The sequence below is a fragment of the Chionomys nivalis genome, chromosome 20 (genome assembly GCF_950005125.1).
Source record: "Chionomys nivalis chromosome 20, mChiNiv1.1, whole genome shotgun sequence".
In the NCBI taxonomy this organism is placed as follows: Eukaryota; Metazoa; Chordata; class Mammalia; order Rodentia; family Cricetidae; genus Chionomys; species Chionomys nivalis.
This window is the reverse complement of record NC_080105.1, coordinates 31538903-31560607: the sequence shown is the minus strand read 5'-3', so window position 1 is coordinate 31560607 and position 21705 is coordinate 31538903. Positions and strand designations below refer to the sequence as shown.

At 42.9% G+C, this 21705-nt stretch overlaps 1 protein-coding gene across 1 annotated transcript in view; it reads right to left on the bottom strand.

The window, feature by feature from the left end:
* Snx25 (sorting nexin 25) overlaps positions 1-21705 on the bottom strand; it is a 103942-nt gene that overhangs the window by 59740 nt on the left and 22497 nt on the right. Inside the window, exons 2-5 of the mRNA XM_057752653.1 lie at positions 17553-17637; positions 14249-14465; positions 4107-4279; positions 2585-2771 (exon numbers count right to left, since the gene is read on the bottom strand). Coding sequence (XP_057608636.1) covers positions 2585-2771; positions 4107-4279; positions 14249-14465; positions 17553-17637 — 662 coding nt within the window. The remainder of the gene's footprint in view (positions 1-2584; positions 2772-4106; positions 4280-14248; positions 14466-17552; positions 17638-21705) is intronic.

Genomic DNA, 21705 nt, shown 5'->3' with positions numbered 1-21705 from the left:
CATCTGTGACTCCAGTTCTGGGAGATCCAATGCCTTCTTCTGGCATCTGAGGGTGCCAGGCACTCACGTGGTGCGTGTCTATGCAGGCAAAATGCTCACACACATAAATGCATCTAGAACATCTGTGTAGAACTACCAATCCTTACCACTGTTGATTTCATAGCAGAAATGGCACGTGGTCCTATGGAACCAGCAGACAGGGCTCGAGACAGGGCATCTCGGTGGGTAGAAGCACTTGCCACATGAAGCCAGGCAAGGCAGTATGCATCTGCAACCTTAACACTGCCAAGGCGGGGTGGAAGCTGGAGACACAGAAACTCCCTAGAAGCTTATAAGCCTAGGCTAGCCTAGGCTAGCCTGGCACATGCAGGGGCAAACAGGAAACCCTGCTTCAAGCACTAGAAGGCAGGACTGCCCCATGAAAAAAATCAGTACTTGATCACTTAAAACAATTAGTTCTGATTTTTAAAATCACTTTGAAAAGTTGTTACTATGCTTCACTATATCACCAGATTGTTGTACAAGAATCCTTTTGTATACAAAATACAAGATTTATCTATAGGTCTAGAACAGCAGAGAACAGTGATGGCTTCACTTAATCTGCCACTTGGGACACTAGGCTGCTATCCTAACTGTCTATACCTGTCCTAAACTTGCTTGGCATTGCCAAACTGTCTATATCTGATTTTCTTCTGGAAAATCTTTACTAGAAGAAAATTGGTTAAGAATTCAGACTTTTAAGTTTCTGAACATCAGGTATCATCATCTGCTCTTAAACGGTGTCTTGGGAGAAATGATAATTCCATAGAGGATGATCACACCACACACAGCACACAGGAAGTCAGTTAAAAATGTCAGATGGACAGGCGGTGGTGGTGCACACCTTTGATCTCAGCACTCAGGAGGCAGAGGCAGTTAGACCTCTGAGTTCGAGGACAGTCTGGGTCTGCAGAGTGAGTTCCAGGAGAGCCAGGACTACACAGAGAAATCCTGACTCAAAAAAAAAAAAAAAAAAAACCCCACAAAAAAGTCAGATGAATATAAAAGTACAGGTTTGAACAGCTCTCTCAGACAGAGAAATAGCTCAGTGTGAATACAGGGCTTAGGAAGAAGAACACAAGTATGTGACTACCAGGTTTCTTCTTTTTGTTTTATTGAGATGGAGTCTCGCTAGGTTGCCTAAACTAGTCTCAGACTCAGAGTTCCCCTCCCCTACCTTAGTCTCCAGAGTGCTGGGATCCGAGTATGTGCTACCCCACCTGATTCTATGAGTTGTTTTTCAAAAGAAGCCATGAATCTAGAAGTGGGCAGAACCTGTAAATTTAGGGTAATAAATGTGGCTTGAGTGTTAGACTTCTCAAGATGGAATTCGTTGATTAAGGCATAGATAATATCTAATATTATATATAAAATATGTAATACAATACTTTACCACTTGGCACATTTACTATTATGCATGAGAGGAGATGCATAAATAAGATGCCCAAATAAAATGTTCATAGATATAATATTACTTATAGACAAAGCTATACAATAGAACTGGCCTTATACTCTGGTGAGACCAAGACCAACCCTGACACAGTTGGTAAGAACATGGCATGTCTCCGAAGTGGTGAATCACCCAGAGAGGAAGATTACACATCCAGGCCATCTCACTGCCAACCCTCGTTCAAAGGAAGGATAGCATATCTAACATCTCTGAACAATTCAAATGTCCAATTTTGGGTCAGTATTTTACTTTCTTATTAATGATTTACCAAAATTATTAACAAAAATGAAAATTCATATGCCAGAGTTTCCTTTTCTTCCCATTACCACTTGGGAACATTAAAACAAAAAGGTAGTGGGGAAAAAAGCCTAGAAAAGTCACAAACAATATGATACCAAATAATCACAGTACACATGCCTATACTATGAGAAAAACACTCAAATACATTTCAAAGATACCCTCCCTTATAAGTGATGCCTGCAATATTTTCAAACGTGATTTCTCAAAATAATTTAGTCAGGAAGCCCTTGTTCCCAGGCCCTAGCCTTTTCATTTTCTTTTTTTTTTTTTTAAATATTATTTATTTATTATGTATACAAGGGCACCAGACCTCATTACAGATGGTTGTGAGCCACCATGTGGTTGCTGGGAATTGAACTCAGAACCTTTGGAAGAGCAGCAAGTGCTCTTAACCGCTGAGCCATCTCTCCAGCCCCCGCCTTTTCATTTTCTAAGACAAATGAAAATCAATACAATGTTCTACATTGTCATTTAAAACAACAGGCTTTCAAGTTAGTACCAAATTCTTAGGAAAACTTAATGCCTTGAAAAAATTAATCCTAATTCCTCTATTAAAGAGCAGCTGAACAAACGTGACTGTCACTAAAGAAGAAAATTTATGGACTGCCTTCATTTCCACTTCCCTGTGTGCGCACACGTATGTGCAAGCAAGCGCGCACACACACATTCTTTCTCTTTCTCTCTCTCTCTCCCTCACACACAAGCACCCCCCCACACACACACACACACAGCTTAGCTAGGTAAGGGATGACCATCAGTGCCTTTGCCGTGGTGCTATCATTACCAGCTAAGTACCTGAGCTGCTTCAGGAACTCCACGTCAGAGTTGCTGTTGATGAGCTTGATGAACTCCTCGTAAGAAGGAGCGTATGTGTAGGCTCTCTTGTGGTGCTCGTTCATCTGCTCTCTGTGCTCCAACTGGGCAAGCAGCATCTGGTTAATGTAGTCAGGATTACTCAGTAATTCCACTGCTGGCTTCAAGACTAGAGGAAAGAAGAGAAAGTGCCACTGAAAAACATACTCTTCTTTAGGGAAACAGATTCCACAGCACATAACTGGAATGTATGTGGGAAACATTTTCCACCAGTCAAACGGGAGAAATTCTCATAATCTGAGTATTTTCAAATGTGTATGTATGTACACATACATGTACACACACAGGACTGCTTATCCCTCTGTACAATTAATGTGTGGTATAATCCGTGCTTGTTTTAATAAACGCACAGAAAGAACAATGGAAAGAAGTCTTTTGGAACTCACAATGCTATGAAAAGTGTCAAAATTAAGTACATTGATTTTCCTCACTTTTTTGTAAGATTAATTATGTTTTTAGCAGGTTAATCTACTAAAAAGATGTCAATGTTCCCACGTGTTCAAAGCAGACGTTGGGGAGGAAGTTCTTTAAGTGAAGAACACCATTACAAACCCACCCTACTAGGTTTAAAGTGCCCTTGTCTGTGGTTAGCATTTCAGCTGATGGGCAAAGATAAAGGAGACATTATTATTATTATTGTTATTATTATTAGATAAAGGAGATATTCAACACCTGTATTTCTCTTATTAAAATTCTTACTTAGGGAACATTTGTCTTAAGTCATGTTTCCTTCCTTCCGTCTGTCTTCATCCATCCCCTCTCCCCTTGTAGTGACTGTGTGCGTATGGAAGTCAGAGGTCAACATTCAGTGTCCTCTGTATGCTCCAACTACTGCATGAGACAGGGTCTCCCGGAACCTGGATTTCTGCTTTGGCTAGACTGGCTGGCCAGCCAGGCCCTAGGATACAGTGTGCCCAGGACTGGGGCTGCAGAAGTGTGAGCCACGCCTGGCTTTACAAACTCCAGTCCTCACGCTTGCAAAGTGAGCATTTTAACTACTTGGCCATTTCCCTGCCCCTCTTCCAGGTATCTGTACAATTAACTTTAGTGGCATAGCATTGAAACTTACAGAAAAATATAAGGAAATGCTAGTCAGAGTTGGTGTGCATGGGTGCTGTGTGGGGATTCCTTAATATATGTGCTGCTGGCCTGGATAACCCAAAACCTATTCTAAATGAGTGTTTCCCATGCATACATGAAGAGTGGCCTTCCTGTGTCAAAATTAATAGCATTGGCAATATAGCATATAAACCTTTAAAGTTTATCATATATGGCCAAAGCCTTCACGTAATAATTAAACTTGAAATGTCTAAAATGCCTTACAACCCACATACATGCTCCAAAATATTTAAGATATGCAAAAATGTTAAATGAAATATAATCACAGTATATAGCACACTGGTTTGCACACATCACACTAGTGGTATTAATTTTATAAGTCTACCTTTTGCTGTGAGAATTTCTGCGAGCATTATACGTAAGCTGAGAGACTGGATATCCTTTGCAGGGAGAAGACAAAACACCAGAACCCGAGAACACGTTTGAAGGAATCTTACTTCATCACGCGAGTCCTTCAAGCATGCATGCAACATGAAAGGCCTTGGCTGTTCTTCATGTCTGAAAAAATAAATAATCAAAAAAATAAAGAAAGAAATTTCCAGAAACAATTCAATTATCCATCATTATGTAAAAATATTTCAAATGAGCAACACATTGCCTTTAATAACTGCTGCCTTGTCAGACATTCCAATCATACTTTTCTTAAACATGGCGTAATCTGGAGGACACATGCTGGAGTCCATGTGGATGTGTGATGTAGTCATGAGGTTCTGTAAACAGGACACAACTAGAGTCACCAGGAAGAGGTGCATAAATGAGCATTTATCTGCATCCCGCTGGCCTGTGCGCATGTTGCTGGGAACATCTTCGTTATTTTTTTCTATTTTAAAGTTATTTTTATTTTATTTCATGTTTATGGATACTTTGCGTACATGCATGCCCGTGCACCACGTGCATGCCTGGTGCCATAGACAGCCAGAAGAAAGTGTTAGATACCCTGGAACCTCTATGAGCTGGGAATTGAACCCGGGTCCTCTGGAAGAACAACAGTGCTCTTAACCACTAAACTGTATCTCCAGCCCCTGAGAGCAATTTCTTAATTAATGATCAACGTGGGAAGGCCCAGCCTGCTGTGGGCAGTGCTGCCCCTGAGCAGATGGTTCTGGGCTGTAGAAGAGAGCAAGCTGAGCAAGCCTGGAGAGCCAGCCAATAAACGGTGCCTTCCATGGTCTCTGCCTCAGTTCCTGTTTTGAGGCCTTCCTTCAGTTCCTGGCCTGACTTTCCTCAGCAGTGTTCAGGAAGGGTAAGCCAAATAAACCTTCTTGTCCCCAAGTTGCTTTTGGTCAGTGTTTACACGGCAACAGAAAACAAAGTAGGCTATGTGGCCTCGCATCTTCAAGTGCGACCATAACTACCGTAAGGAGCACCAGAGAGCACAGCAATGTCCAAATGCAGCAACAGCTCACAGCAGCATGAGTATCTCTTTAACTAAGCTGCCTTCAAGTTTCCAGATGAATCTTATTTCCTTATTTTCGTTTTTTGAAATAGGATCTTACTATGTAGCCCCAGTTGGCATCAAACTCAAGATGCAGATCAGGCTGGCCTCAAACTCAGAGATCCACCCCTGTCTGCCCCAACTGCTGAAGAGGAAATGTGTAATCCACCAACCTGCGAGCCACCTGGCTCTAACATCTGTCACCCACTGATGGCTAGGACTGATTCAGCTGATCTGAGTGGCTAGGGAGGTGTCCCCTTTCTCCCTCACCACTGCATGTGCGTCCAGCCTGAAGCTGTGCATGCAGTTCAAAGGAGGAAGCATCCCCAGACAAAGGAGCAACCTTCCTTCAGTCAGGGGGCTGTAAGAGCTGTGCTCTCCTGACAGAGCCTCCAAACAGGCTCTCAGACGTCCTAAATGTGATTTACAGCTGTTTTTCAAAAACAACAAATAAAGCATAAGCCAGTACCCTAAGCCACCTTTTCTGATGAAGAAAGTAGAGGACAGTTAAGCCTGGATTATTTCTGTGGTTTTACAAAGGCTGTCACTTAGTGCTCCCAACCATCATGGCAAACTGCATCTGTGGGCTCCTGGGTACTTTCCAGCCTTGGGCCACAGATCCCCGGCAGCAGGAAGCCCATTCTAGGACTACTACTTTGAAGATCGGATTGAAGAGTATAGAAAGAACATTCTACATTTTTCTTTTCCATGGCATCTTGGAATGCTAATTTTTCTACTATCTTCTATTACAGCTAAGCTGCAAAGTGTTGTGAAATACATTTCTGTAGTAACGAGAGGCCAATCCTGAGCAAATACTTCAGAGTACAGGAAACGTATTAAGGACTGCACAGGAAATGAAACATGGAATGCATACTGGCATCGTCACGACTAATGCCTCTCAGGAGGGCACTGTGACTTGTCACAAGAGGCTGGGCTAACTGGATATGCACACCAAAAGGAACAACGTCCTCCCCTGTCTGCTGTAACAGGCTGAAAGGATTTGTCCCGTGTGCGAAGCCAACAACACGGAGACATTTGAAGAGTAAGGCTCCACACATGCGCGCACACACACACACCGCCCCCGCTGATGCTGATCTTATTTTTAATTATTTATTTTGTTTCTGTGGGGTCTCCTGGAGCCCAGGCTAGCCTTGAATCTGCTAGGCATCATTAAGATAACACTCAAACCTTGACCCTTCTACCTTTACCTCCCAGTTCTAGGCTTATAGGTATGCATTAGTGTGCTCTGCTTATAGGCTGTTTTATTTAAAAAAAAAAAAAAAAAAAAAACAAAAAAAAAACAGATGGAGGCTTCCTGCACCCTAAATAAACACTCTCCACTCTGGCCTCCATGTTGACTTTTTAAACGGTCCCTGGAGGAAAGCACGATGGTGCGTGCATAAAAAAATCAGTACGGGGGGGGGGGGGGGGTAGCAGCAAGAGGATAAGGAGTTCCAGTGCAGTGGAGGCTGTAAGAGTCTATCTTTAAAAGCACAGAAACGGCCAAACAACAAAACATGGTGCCAGGCCTACAGCCACGGGTTCAAGGCCTGCAAGAGCCACAGAATGAGGTCAATGTCAGCCTTCATAGCTTATTAAGACCATTATTAAAGGAGGAGTGGCCTGAGGCTGCAGCTCAGTAGTAGAGCATTTAACTAGGATGGTTTCGACCCTGGGTTGAGCCCCAGCATCTCCCTCTCCAGACACCTTCATTGGTTTTAAACTACAGCTACGCGGTCCCTAGGGCTGTAAACACTGAGAGGCTACTCCTTGGCCATCTCAAGCCCTTCTACAGTCGCTTCTATGCATTTAGTTAGTGCTTACGGGGTGGGGGGGGGATCTACATTTCCAAGAAACACTTCTTTAAATAATACTAAGCCTATGCATCAGCTGACCTACATGGTCAGGAGAACAGCAGAGATTTCCCTATTTCCAAAGAACTGGGCTAGGAAAAAACTGGGAAGGCCAAAGGCCAGAGAAGGCTGTTCCAATAAACTCGCCGTCTGGAAAACTTCCCACCTGACTCTAGCATCTCTCTGCACACTGTGAGCAGGAGTGTCACTGATGCCAGGTGGGCATCCAGAGTGCTTACGAGCCACGAGAGGCTCACAAAGCAATGGCGGCTACCCAGCTTCAGGTGAGTTGTAAAGCGTCTCGGCTGCATCTGACCTCTGCCCGCAGGGAGCAGCCTTTTGCTCTATGCAGTTCCTACTAGTCACCTCCAGTTCCTGCTCCTTGAGTAGCAAAAGGTCAGTGACGTTGATGTGACAGGTGCTGTGTGATTGATTTAGCCCTCCCGCCTACACTGCGAGGTAGATATCACCACCTCCACTGTAGCAGAGAAAATGAGGAGCTGAACAAGCACAGCTGGATGAAGTCACAGACGGATACATGGTGGAAACAGCTCCGCTCCATCTGCCCCACTCTCAAGTGTGTGCTGTGCTGCACTGCAATCAGAGATTGCAATGAGAAGGGAGAACACGTCAGAAATACAGTATGTGAATAAAGACATGTTCTCCTCTAACAACATGCCTGTGCTTGACGGGCGCACAAAACACAGATCTTTAAGGAGACTGTGGAATTTAAAAATGCTACTGAATTAACAGTAGAAAGGCAATCAGTTCGATTTTCTGAGCCACGCTGAGACTAGACAGATGGGACAAGGGAAGAGGAAGCAGAACAAGCCTTCAGCGTGATCTGGACCGGTTTACGGCAGCAGACGGACAGGCTGGATATAAGCACAGGCTGACCGGAAATCTGCCTCCAAGAACCGCTTAACAGTCAGGCAAAGGATGCGCGGCTTTTATTACGGCAATGTATTATTCTCCTGACAGCCACCGTCTCAAGGTTGTGCTCCCCAGGCCACCCACATCATTTGACAAACCATGAGCTCTGTCTACCAGTGAGATTTTCAAACAATAATGCTGTTACCCGGGGCTGTCAGAGAGGCCCATAACCATCAAAACCCTACTGTTACCCAGGCTGTCAGACAGGCATACAGCCATCAAAACACTACTGTTACCCGGGGCTGTCAGAGAGGCCCATAACCATCAAAACCCTACTGTTACCCGGGGCTGTCAGAGAGGCCCATAACCATCAAAACCCTACTGTTACCCAGGCTGTCAGACAGGCATACAGCCATCAAAACACTACTGTTACCCGGGGCTGTCAGAGAGGCCCATAACCATCAAAACCCTACTGTTACCCGGGGCTGTCAGAGAGGCACACAACCATCAAAACCCTACACTCACTATAGCAGGCCTACCTGTATGCTCTGTACAATGCTACATCAATAACAGTCGTTCTCCAGAACAAAACACCCATATGAAAGACTAGTGAGTAACCGGCATTCTTTCCAGTATCTGTAACTGAAGAGAATGGCGTAGGTTTTTCTTTTTCTCTCTCTACACTTTTATCATCAACTAGAATAACAAGGAACAGGAAACTAGGGGCTGGGGCTCAGTTGTTCAGTGTTACCTAGTGCTCCAGGCTGTGAGTTCACAGCCAGGGTAGTGGTACACATTTGTAACTCAGGAAGCAGAGGCAAGAGATCAGAAGTTCTGCTACATAGTGAGTGGAAGGCCAGCCTGGGATATAGGAGAAAACAAAGAACAAAGAAAACTGAAAACCCTAGAAGTCTGAAGAGTCAGCACTTCTGGTGCAGAATCAATTCTCTCTGTCATTCTGATGTCTTAGTTACAACAATATCTACATCATCTTCTAAAGCAACAGTTTCAGAAGCTGTAAGCATCTCAGAGAAAGATACACTCTCATGGTGAACTTAGATATTCAGGGAAACACTAGATTTCAGCCGGGAGATGGTGGCGCATGCCTTTAATCCCGCACTTGGGAGGCAGACTCAGGTGAATCTCTGTAAATTTAAGCCAGCCTGTTTACAGAGACTAGGCCAGTCAAGGCTGCACAGAGAGACCCTGTCTTGAACCCAAACAAACAAAAACCCACTACATTTCTCTAACCACTTGTCCTTTTCTCTTAAACCTATTATTCTTCTAATTGAAATAAATATTTTAAAGACAGTCCTCTAATGAGTGTAACTTAAGGACTTCAAAACAAGCTTCCTTGAATTCAATGAGTCTTTGACAACTGTTAGCTGGGCAGAACCATGAAATACTTTAGCTGTAAGTGCCACAGCAGACTACATAACAATAAAAGACAGTGCAAAGGGGTAACAACTCTTACAGAAGGTGTAAGCTACAGAGACCACAGGGAAGCGACCTCCTCGGTTCAGTTTCTAATTGACACACTGTCACAGCACACAGGACCCTGGAGCGGATCTCTGAGGCCACAGCTATACTCACTGTCATCTGACTATATCACATCTAATGTCACTCTTCTCTTTCACTCCCACGTGTATCAGGATTGTCCAAAGGGAACACAATGTGAACTTCTACTTTAAAGGCTTCTTGGTTTAAATATCTGATATCGTAAATATTGATGAATTTAATGGACTCAGTAAGAGGAGCTGGAGAGTAATAATTGGTTCTCTAGAGGACAAAATTCCGACCAAAACTATTTCCCCATTCCATAGTATAAATGCCCAACTGCAAGCCAGCAGTGTGATCTCACTGAGCTCAGGGCTGTAAGGGCTGTGTGATCAGCTGTCACCTGCCGAGGCAGAGGGATACAGTGCATCACTAGACGTAAACCACACAAACAACAACACTTTCAAGTTCGGTAGCTTTTACGACTATGGGGCTATCCTCAAGGAAGAAATTCTGTGATCACTGTCCTATGGTAACATTTTTCAGGCCACAGGTTGTGCCCAAGTCATAAGACAGTAAAACTGACTTAGTCTCAAATGACAGTTAAATAAAATGTCAAAGAAAAAAGCATCAGTTATCACAGGTAATAAGGGTACCAATTTATGGAAGTGAGTCACAGCTGAAATGGACTTCTCACTATGCATCACAGAGGAACATCTTGCAAAACACTGGGGCAGCTGTAGTAAAGAGCTGCGGGCCGCTTCCCACCACTCAGCTCCCGGCCACCGGCTAACTTTACCCGAAATAATTACACGGAAACTGCATTCTTTTAAACACTGCCTGGCCCGTTATCTGTAGCCTCTTATAGGCTAACTCTCACATCTCGATTAACCCATTTCTAATAATCTGTGTAGCACCACGAGACGGTGTCTTACCAGGAAGGATTCTAGCCTACATCCGTCTGGGGTCGGAGAATCATGGCGACTGCCTGACTCGGATTCTTTCTCCCAGCATTCTGTTCTGTCCACTCCGCCTATCTAAGCTGCTGTCCTATCAAAAGGGCCAAGGCAGTCTCTTTATTAACCAATGACATACGACACTCTCCCATCAGGCAGCAAACGGGAAAGCAGTAGGAATGTAATGGCTCTGGATTCATGCCTCGTCAGCCTGAGGCTGGCAGACCTGGGGAGGGAAGGCAGTTCGTAGAAAGAAACTATGTGAGGGTGGAGAGTTGCCACTCTTAGCAACCAGGTCCACTGCCAGGGCAGCATCACAAGCCAGAGCAAGGGGCTGTCATGTGATAAACTCACACTGCAGAGCTTCTGAGAGGAGAACGTGAGCTACCTGCTGCTTCTGAGGAAACCGATGCTGACTTTCCTGAAAGTGAGCATAAGAATCTTTTACCCTGTCTCAACAAAGCAAAAAAAAAGGAACTGGGCATCATCCCAGTGCGTCTCAGAACAACTGCATATCCCAACAGGCAGAGCTACTTATTTCCATAGGACCACACTTTATGTGTGAGCTGTATGTGCTGTGATTCGTCATCCTTGAACTTACTTGGAAGTATAATACAAATTCAAGATCCTACCAACAAGTCTAGAAAATTACTTTGTTCATAGCACAGAAAATAACCCTGAAGTCTTCCAAAATCCGAGTTCCCAGCAAATATGCATTCACGAAGCTTTTTGGTACAATACAGGGGCTTAACAGCTTTTTTAGGTTTTACATGGATTTAGTTCAACACGATGGTGCGCCAAATGTAGTGGGAGGCTGTTAGTTCCCAGCAATTCCTGCTTAGACCCTAAAGAGTCACACAGAAACTGCATTATTTAAATCATTGCTTGACCCATTAGCTCTAACTTCTTATTGGCTAACTCTTACATGTTAATTTAACCCATTTTTATGAATTTGTATATTGCCATGTAGCAGTGGCTTATGGATAAAGTTTCAGCATGTCTGATTCTGGTGGCGGCTCCATGGCATCTCTCTGACTCTGTCTTTCTTTCTCCCAGCATTCAGCCTAGCTTTCCCTGCTTACCTAAGTTCTGTCCAAAGCAGTTTCTTTATTCATTAATGGTAGTCACAGCACACAGAGGGGACTCCCACATCAGTTCTTAGCCCAGAAAATAACCCTGCTGAAGTCTTTCAAAAACCAAGTTTCCAGCAAATATGCATACATGGAGCTTTTTGGCACAACACAGGGGCTTAACAAACCTATGTACAAGCTTTTCCAAAATGAAGCCAGTTCTCTAATTAGCGCCTACAAGCACTAACATTTAGCTCCTCTAACAATCAGTTTCAGAACATCACTGGCTATTAGAAGGATAAAAATCAAAACTACACAAGCAAGTCAGAACAGTAGTCACTAGGAAAACCGGAAACAGCAAATGCTTGCTAGCAAGGGCACGCTCATCAGGGAACACAGTGCAATGCTGGGACTGTGAACTAGGCTAGTCCCTGAGAAGTCAGTAGTGGAGTTCCTCAAAAACACAAAAATCAGGACTCAGGAGATGGCTTGCCTCACAAGACCTAAATTCAACCCCAGAAAGCCGTGTGCAAAGCCAGATACAAGGGTATATGGCTATCGTCCCAGCCTCTTCTGTGGCAAGATAGGAGGTGGAGACAAGAAAATCATCTGGAACTCATATGCATACAATACCAAGACAAACAAGAGACCCCGCCTCAAAAGGTGGGAACAAAGAGTCAACTCTGGAAAAGGTGGCCTCTGACTTCCCTGCATGTGCACTCACACACACATGCACACACACACGCACGCACAAACATGTACACACGCATGCACGTGTACACACACACACACACAATCTTCTTTTTCATAAAGACCCTAAAATTAGATCGACCATAGGAACCAACCATACACCACATTTGGCTATACTCAACAGACTACACGTCAACATATAAGGAACACCTGCATGCCACCGCTTATTGCAGCACTGCTGAAAATAGTTACATTGCTCATCCATGTCCACTGCCTCTCAAGTCACAATAGCTAAGAAATGGAACCAAGTTGTCCAACAAATGAATAGAAAAGGAAAATGTGGTTTAAAAAAATTAGAGAAGGGGACACTGGAGGCAGAAGGTTTCAGACATGGAAACAGGTAGGGGAATGGGGAGATGAGGTATTGGCAGGTAGCTTTCTTTAAAATCAAGGGTACGTGAAAAAGCTATATGTAAACCTACGAATTTTCAACCCAAGGAAGAATATATATGTGTATATATATTCTTTTTAAAGGGGAGCTGGAGCTGAAATACCCTGCATGAGTAGACAATGCTGATGCCAGAAGATACAGGTTATTAAATGGAAATCTCAATGCCAGGCACAAGATACCTCCCTTTGAGCCATCCATCAGGGAGTCCAGAGGCACTCCAGGGGGCTACTGCCACTAGGACATGTTCCCTGCTGGCTAGCTTTCATAGTGTTTGGAGGTGCTGTGCAGGCTGCTGGGGAAGGAAAGGCATCAGTGGTTACATCCACTCCTAGGCCCTGCATGCTGCAATACTGGAAGCTCATTACCGTGCTGGCTAGCCTATCATCAGCTCATTGTGTGAACCACTCACAAAACCACTATATGTCTAGAAGGCGATTTTCTACTACGAAGTTTACCAAGAAATCTACTCTGCAAGTACATGTGACTTTTCCCCTTCAAAATGCCTGCATTCCAGGTCAAACAGGCTGACTTGTTTGTTTGTTTGTTTGTTTGTTTTAAAGAAAAGGCACTAAAAATTTTATAAGCAAAAGTAAAAGAATAGAAGTCATGGCTATGGGAGGAGGGGTACCATTAACAAAAGTGTAACAGTGAGCCCAAGACTTGGATTTGCCCTACTGAATAGGAGTTTAGTAGAGAAGACAGAGAAATAAATACAAAAAGTGGGACATGTTAATTTGCTGTTGCCACTGTAGCAATGTACTACAGACTCAGCAACTGAAAATGAAACTTCTGATCTCACACTTCCGTAGTCCGGCCCCTCGCTGAGTTACTGTGGAGATTCAGAAGCCTCTGTCCTCCCCTGATCCACACTAAAGCTGAAATGGCTGGTCGGCAACCAACTTCGCACACTAGTCCTTTTCCGCCTTTTCTTCTTCTTCTTCTTCTTCTTCTTCTTCTTCTTCTTCTTCTTCTTCTTCTTATTATTATTATTATTATTATTATTATTATTATTATTAAATACAATTTTATATCTTTTTTTACTTTCTTTTTTAAATTCATTTTACATACCAAACACAGTTCCCTCTCCCTCCCCTTCCCTGTCTCCCCTCATCCACTCCTCAGAGAGGTAAAGCCTCCCATGGAGAGTCTAATAGGGATGGGCTCCAAAAAGCCAGTTCATGCACCAGGGGTAAATCCTGGTCCCACTGCCAGGGATCCTACAAATAGACCAAGCCACACAACTGTCGCACTCAGAGGGAGCTAGGTAAGTCCCATGCAGGCTCCCCAGCTCTCATTTCAGAGTCCATGAGCTTCTACTAGCTCAGGAGAGCTGTCTCTGTGGGTTTCCCCATCATGATCTTGCTCCTCCCTTCCCCTCTCCCCCCCCAGCTCTTATAATCCTTCCTCCCTCTCTTCCACAGGGCTCAAGGAGCTCGACCCAGTGCTTGGCTGCATCTGCTTCCTCAGTTACTGAATGAAGGCTCGTGTTTGTCTTTCTGGTTCTGGGTTACCTCAGTCAGAATGATTTTTTTTTCTAGTTCAGTCTATTTCAGGCAGACTATTCCTAAGCATTGCCTTGTTTCACCCCACAAGAGTGCTGTTTTAGTGAAAAGGGGTGGGCTTGCGGACATTACACACTTACCTGGCATTGGCAGCTTTCAGGTCACAGAAGTGAGCGAGCAAAGCCTTCACAACATCATTACAGACAACCTTAACCACATCCACGTGACTCAGCCTGTGGCGAATCTGCTTGGCAATTTCCCAAAAGTCTTCTAAGAGCAGATGGTAGAGCTGTCCTTCATCTCTGCTGAGGCTCCCGTACCAGGAGAGAATGTAGTCTCTATAGCTGTAGTCGAACACTGCGGAATAAGCAAAGCGAGGTCAAGTTGTAAACGTCAAGGCAGTTCACCGTTTAGAACAGAATCAGAGGGAAAACAGAACAAGGGAAAGGACATTTTTTTTAAAAAAGATCCTCCTCTAACCAGAATGTCTGGGTCGTATACAGTCTAACTCTTAAATATTTGATATTGATGCTAACCCACTTAAAAACATAGAACACAGAAAATCCTCTCCATCATCACTTGGGCCCAGGTCATGGCTTCTCCAGGAAGACCCCAAAGCTCGCCTGAGTAAACAAAAGGCACTATTGCCACGTTTACTCTTCCCTAAGACTGTCTCCATAACTAAAGGTAGAAGCTGCTCATACTCAACCTAACTATCATCTTTAGGGTTCCTTACGCATTAGGGCTTAAAACATGGTACAGGGCCGTGATTCTTTACATTCAATTTCAGAATATATTCAGCATTCTGTCCCTAATAAGACCCCAAAACTAATACAAGAACAGTCCCCCACACCAGCCTCATACGGATTAGCACACGCGGCCCGTCACCGTCACTGGGGGATTTCCAGTCTATCTCTAGCTCTAGGCTGGTGCATCTGATAGAAACATGAAAATCTGTACATGTGTTTTTACATTTCCCGCTAGCCGTATTAATAGACTAAAAAGAAACAGGCAAAATGAATAATATATCTCATTTTATATAATGTACTCATGTATTTAGTTAATATTTAAAATGAAATATTTTCATTATTTTTTTCAAACTAAGCTTTGAAATCTGGTACATATTTTAGAGTTACGGCAATCACAAATGAACTATTCGAGTGTTTGGTGGTCAATAGCCACATCACAGGTCTTGTGGTTGGGCAAACTGTAAAGCTAATGTGATTCTTCAAGAAAGGAGGATTCTGAACAATAACTGATGTGTGGCATAGGTGACGGCACCTCCAAGTGCCATGGGAGGAAAACTTAGCCATGTAATACAGTTCCAGTTGAAGGATGCCAAGCTGTCTGATATTTCTGAAATCACTTCTGATTTCTCAGCGCTTTCCTTTCGGTTTTTATTTTCTAGACTCTACTCATAGCCTGGTAGGGTGGTTCACACCTTTAATCCCAGGCCTTGAAAGGCAGAACTAGATAGATCTCTGAGAGTTAGAGAATAGCCTGGTCTGCATGGCGAGTTCCAGGCCAGTGAGAGCTATAAAATGACACCCTGTCTCAACAGACAGGCGAGACACACAGACAGACAGACAGACACACAGACTAATAAAAGCCTACACATAGAACATCAAGAACTTTGTTAACACTTACATAAGCCCAAGTTTAGGGAAATTCTCAAGGTGATTCAAATGGCTTCAACTGTACTAACTGAGAACAATTACCTTCCAAAGGCAGACACACAGACAAGACGCTACTGCAACTTTAACCATTCATTAAACAGAATTTTATAGACTGGTACGCAAGCTGGAATCAACAGCCATCTCAGCAAGGGTGGAAGAAAAGACATCCAACAGATGAGCTCTTAAGATAACCAGCCATTTTTATGTTAGCATCCAGATGTTTGATCAGATGGCTGTTGCTTCCTAGCTTTTGTAGAGTAGCTGTACCTCATTCCAAACTCAGCAAGTCCATTAAGAAAGCAGAGACAGCTCACATTTATTTGCAACAAACAAATCAACATGGCAAGTAGTGATATTCTGTTTGTGTTTTAGCAAATAAATCTTCTTGCCTGAAGATCAGAGTGCAGAGCCAAGACACTAGAGGCCAGGCAGTGGTGGCACACACCTTTAATCTGGAGACAGAGACAGAGGACTCTCTGATAGTTCAGGGCCACCCTGGGCTACATGAGATTGAATCTGTCTGAAGGAGAAACAGAGCTCACACAAAGGTGATCCCAGAACTTGGGATCACAGGCCTTTAATCCCAGCACTAGGGAGGTGGAGACAGGAATGATATGGCTGGGTGGAGAGAGGAACATTAAGGCAGGAGACAGGAGCTCCGTGCAGTTTGAGGTTTGGTGGAGACAGTCCCAGTCTGAGATTGCAGTCTGAGGACAAGACTGCCCCTTTGGTCTGAGCCAACAGCTCCCATTTTGGTAAAGGATATGATGTCCGAGTTCCTGCAAAACCATCTTATATCAAACAAAGGACTTTTGAGCCTAAAGATGGTGGGTAGCAATATTGTCTAACAGATACGGGAGCTGAGGTGCAAGAGAGAAAAATACAAAACACTCAGCCTCGTGTGGCATAGAGAACAGCACCAGTTGGGAAAATGCTGGATTTAGTTGGTGCACTCACATACACTGAACTATCATACCAAATCTCACAACACAAGCATGATATATTAATAAAAAATTAAGTTTAAAAAAGAAAGCAAGCCATCAAATTTGCTTTATAAATGTGCCAGAAGGGGGTCTAGATCCCCTGGATCTAGTTACATGGATGGTTGTGAGCCAGCAAATCCAGGTCCTCTGTGAGAACACTTGTGCTCTTCACCACCGAGCCACTTCTCCAGCAACTACAGGGTGACTGAGTCAATTTATCAGACTAACCTCCCCACAATCCCTAGTTGTTTTGTGTAGGAAGGTTGGTCTGGTAAATTTACTCAGTCTTCAAAATGTGCTGCATCCTTAAACACTAATATTTAGAGACTTGCTCACTCCTACTTCAGGAAAATAACCACAGTGAACCTTGCCATTGCTCCTCAGCCCTCTTCTTCAAACTCTTGCATGTTCTCCACTCTTCTGTGAGGCTATCACTCATCTGCTTGAAGTGATATGGCCACAAGTGCAGAGAGTCCACTCCCCCCTAACACACATCCTCCAGCAGTATCTACAATGAAATGTTTCCTGAAACCTATTTTAAGGAATAGGGAGCAGGTCTGCACTCCATGTTGTAGATAAATCTGGTTAGTTTCGTGAAGTCTGGAAATTTCTACTCTATAAATGTTCAAACCACTTCCATTTATCCAAAACACAGATGCACCCAATCTTCAAACATGAACACATGTGCTGTAGGAAGGATAGATAAACCGGAGATAGCAAATACCCTTTGAGAACAGCGAGGGATCGCTTATCATAGTAATCCCGTGAGCCCAGTCCATCCTCACCATCTTTCAGAGCTCGGTCAATACTGTGAGAAATGACCACTCTTCTGCCCTGAGCTGTCTCCTGTGGGTTTCCACAAGCAGGGCTCTGAAATGAGAGGGAGGAGAAGAAAAGAGATCACTGAATGAATGAACTACATATAGAGAAAAAACCAAGATGAAGATTCGGAGGTCATGGTCTTACTCTGGAAAAGAAAACAAATGTTCAATGTTAATTAAGAAATGTTTAGAAAAAGGAGAATTAAATATTATAATATTGGAAATAGAAGGAAAATAAAAAACCAGATAATTTATGAAAATTAAAAACATAACAAAGATTTTAAGTCAATGAGGAAAAAGATAACACTATTTGTCCCCATCAGGGTTTCCATTGCTGTGATAAACACCAGGACCACAGTCAGCTTGGGGAGGAAAGAGTTCTTTCCTCTGGCAACTCTCAGGTCATTCTCTATCACTGAGGACGTGAGGACAGGAGCTCAAGGCAGGAACCTGGAAACAGACACTGATGCAGAGGCCATGGAGCACTGCTAACTGGCTTGCTCATCACCCTGCTTTTCTTATACAACCCAGGACCACACGCTCAGGGTGGCACCACCCACAGTGGGCTGGACCCTCCCAAATCAATCATTAATCAAGAAAATTTCCTATTGACTTGCTTACAGACAATCTGATGAAGGCATTTTCTCAGTAAAGATTCCTTTTTCCCAGATGACTCTAGCCTGTGTCAGCTGATATAAAAACTAGCCAGAACACGATTCGATAAATGAGACTGGGATAGTTTCGTATTCACAGGTAGGGGAGCTGATAGTCATACTTTATTTATAACTGCAAACTGACTGGGGAGTTAAATGTTTCCTTAAACTAAAAAACTAATTAGAAAATTTGGAATCAGATGTTTATAATCACGAGATAGAAAAGGCCTCTACAATAAGGCACAGAATCCAAAAGTTATACAGGAAGGCAAAAAGAAAACAAAGCATGAATTTAAAATAGAAAACTACTGTTTGACAAAAGACAGTATAAACAATACAGGTAATGTTCTAGGACAGTGTTTGCAATCTTCCCAACACTGCGACCCTTGGTACAGTTCCTCATGTGTGGTAAACCCCAACCATAAAATTATTTTGTCAATACTTCAAAACTGTAATTTTAGTACTGTTATGAATCATAATGTAAATAACTGATATGCAAGATATCTGATATGCTGCCCATAGGTTGAGAACCACTGGTCTAGAGTATCTCAACATATGTAACAAAGGACTATCGATTTATATACATATATAATATATAATATCTATTATACATATCCCCTACTCCCCCAAACACACATACTATATGATCCTTTCATTAGGAAAATACACAATGAAGCAAACATATACCTCAGAGTGCAAAGCTCAAAATACCCCTTTTGGCTAATCTATGATAAAATGTTTGTTTTCATACATTGTTGGGAGAGCGTCTATTTCTCCATGCTTTGAAAAAGGAAACTGTATTAGCAATATTAAAATTTTAAATGGATTGTCTTTGAATCCAGCAACTCTACTCCTAAGGAGGCCTAACCGCTGACATGATCATCACCGTCATCCAACAAACACAGCTGCAGAGAATTAGAGCATCAACCAGGAGTGGAGAATGCCTATGCTGGACTAGTCGCCTGCTGTCTTTGGGAGGGGAGCCAAGAGTTATCATCCTCTTCATTCCCTAAGGAGAGCTAAAATCCACAGCCTTAACATTTCTTACTTTCTAATACATATATTTGAAAGTAATATAATAATAATAATTATAAATGCATGTGTGTGTTGTACTATGAAAGGACTTAATGCTACAAACTCAACACACAGCATTTAGCAGATTCTCAAGGCACTAGAAAAATTATGCTCATATAGAGACAAACATTTGATATGAGAAAGGTAAAATGCGCTTCCAACCATTTCAAACTTTTCCAGTCTTTAGCAACTATATCACATTACAAGGTTAAGATTCATTCTAATTTTCAAAGTTTTATAATTTCTCAAATACGGGTACAAAACTTTCAGTGACCAACAGTGGTCAGATGGTAGAAGGAAAACCAAGGACTGGAGAGATGTCTCAGGGCTCAAGAACACTGGCTGCTCCTGCAGAGGACCCAGGTTGGATTCCAGCACCACATGGCAGCTCATCACTATCTGTAACTCCAGTTTCAGGAGCTTCAACACCCTCTGCTGTTCTCAGTGGGTCCCAGGCATGCAAGAGGTGCACAACAATACATGTAGACGAAACACTCGCATATACAAAATAAAATAATAAAAATTTAAAGTAGTTAAAAGAAAAAAGCTAAGCACTTCGTTGAAATCCCTCACACAGCTCACACAGTCCTCCCCCTCCAATAGTGCCCATGGTTTCTCTCCCCGAGTCCTTAATAGTTTCCATTCTGAGAACCAAATTCAGGAAAATCTCAACTAAATGCATGCCTTTGGTTTTCTTCATCTGACCACAGCTGCTCACCAAAAGTTCTGAACCTGTAATTGGAAAACTATGTTTAAGGGCTAGGGGAGGGGAGCCTGGGCTGAAACACCACGTGGTTCCAAACTTGTGCATAGCACTATGGGGAGGCAGTGAAACCTTCAGCAGGTAGGAAATAAAAGAACCAAGTGGAAGGAGGTCAGGATTATGTCTCCCTCACTGTGGATCTGCTATCTTGTTTTGATTTTGGTTACTGAATATATGTTTTATTGAATATATGTTTTGGTTATTGAATATATGGGGTTCTGCTCTGTTCTTGGTTACTAAGATACTTTTGGGGTTCTGTTGTTCCTGGTTTTGGTTATTTATAGTACATTTGGGGTTCTATTATTTGGGTTTTGTTTATTGAGCATGTGTTTGAAGTTCTGTTGTTGATTTTGGTTTTGGTTATTAGGATAGGCTTGGGGTTCTGCTGTTTTAGTTTTGGTTTTGGTTACTTAGAATACAGTTAGGGTTCTTCTGCTTTTGGTTTTGATTATTGAGTATATATTTGGGGTTCTGTTGTTTTGGTTTTGGCTCCTGAGAATACATTTTTGGAGAGGGGGTTTGTTTTGAGACAGGGTCTCACTGTGTAGTCCAGGCTAGCCTCTATCCCCCTGCTTCCCTCTTTCCTTCTTTTATAGATTTGAAAAGCAGCAACTCCCACAGGCTAGCCTACCAAAGACCTGTTCTTGAAGACAAATGCTAATGTCTGTTCTGTGGGCACACACTTGTTCCTCAGACAACACACCTTTCTCCACAATCACTTTCCTACAGTGCTGGTTTGGGAAGAGATAAAAGACAGACACGAACCCCTGCGGTCACAAAGGATACTGGTAAAAACTCTAGCATCCAGTCTGGACATGGCCCTCCCTATGGAGTGTGACCATTCTGCTTCTGCTTTACTGTTCTAGTACATACATCACAATATTCATTCATAAGAGCTTCTGGTGAGCCAGACCACCATTACTAAAAATACATTTAATATTTAATGAAAATAAATGAAACCTATCTCCATATTAAAATTTAAAACAAAAAAAAGTAAAACTACATCAAACTAACCAAGGTCATTTTTAATTACACAGTTCTCTAGAAGGAAAAAGTTAGAGATCTCAATATATAACTACACATTTGAAAAAGAATGTTTTCCAAAGTCAGGCCAAATCCTAAAAGCTTTTCTCTGGGATGCGTTAGCAGATCTGCAGAATCAAAACAGACAGCACAGCATTAATGCTTCCCTGAGTCCACAACAGCTTCTCAGGCCACAGCCATGATGTACTCAAACTGTCTGTGGGCCAAAGCCAGAGATGCCCTCTAAAGATAAAACTCCCAGAGAAAGCTTGCAGAGAAACTTGGGCGCTCTGACACCATTAGTCACTAGACAGCCAGGAGCTGTCTGAAATCCAGCCTACACAAACTTGTAAGGTGGCAATGCTCTCCGGGTGGACGCCCAGCCCATCATGACCTAATTCACCTCTTGCCCGTTACATGCACTGTTCTAGTAAACAAACGTCTCACACAGGTGCTTGTCAATGTGTTACAGTTGATGTTGAAAGGGAAACAACCGGACATGGAGGCGCATGACTATAACCCTGGTGTGTGGAAGGACATTAATTTAATGCTCATCCTTGGCTATATCCCTAGTTTGAATCAGCCTGAGTTACATTAATCCCCA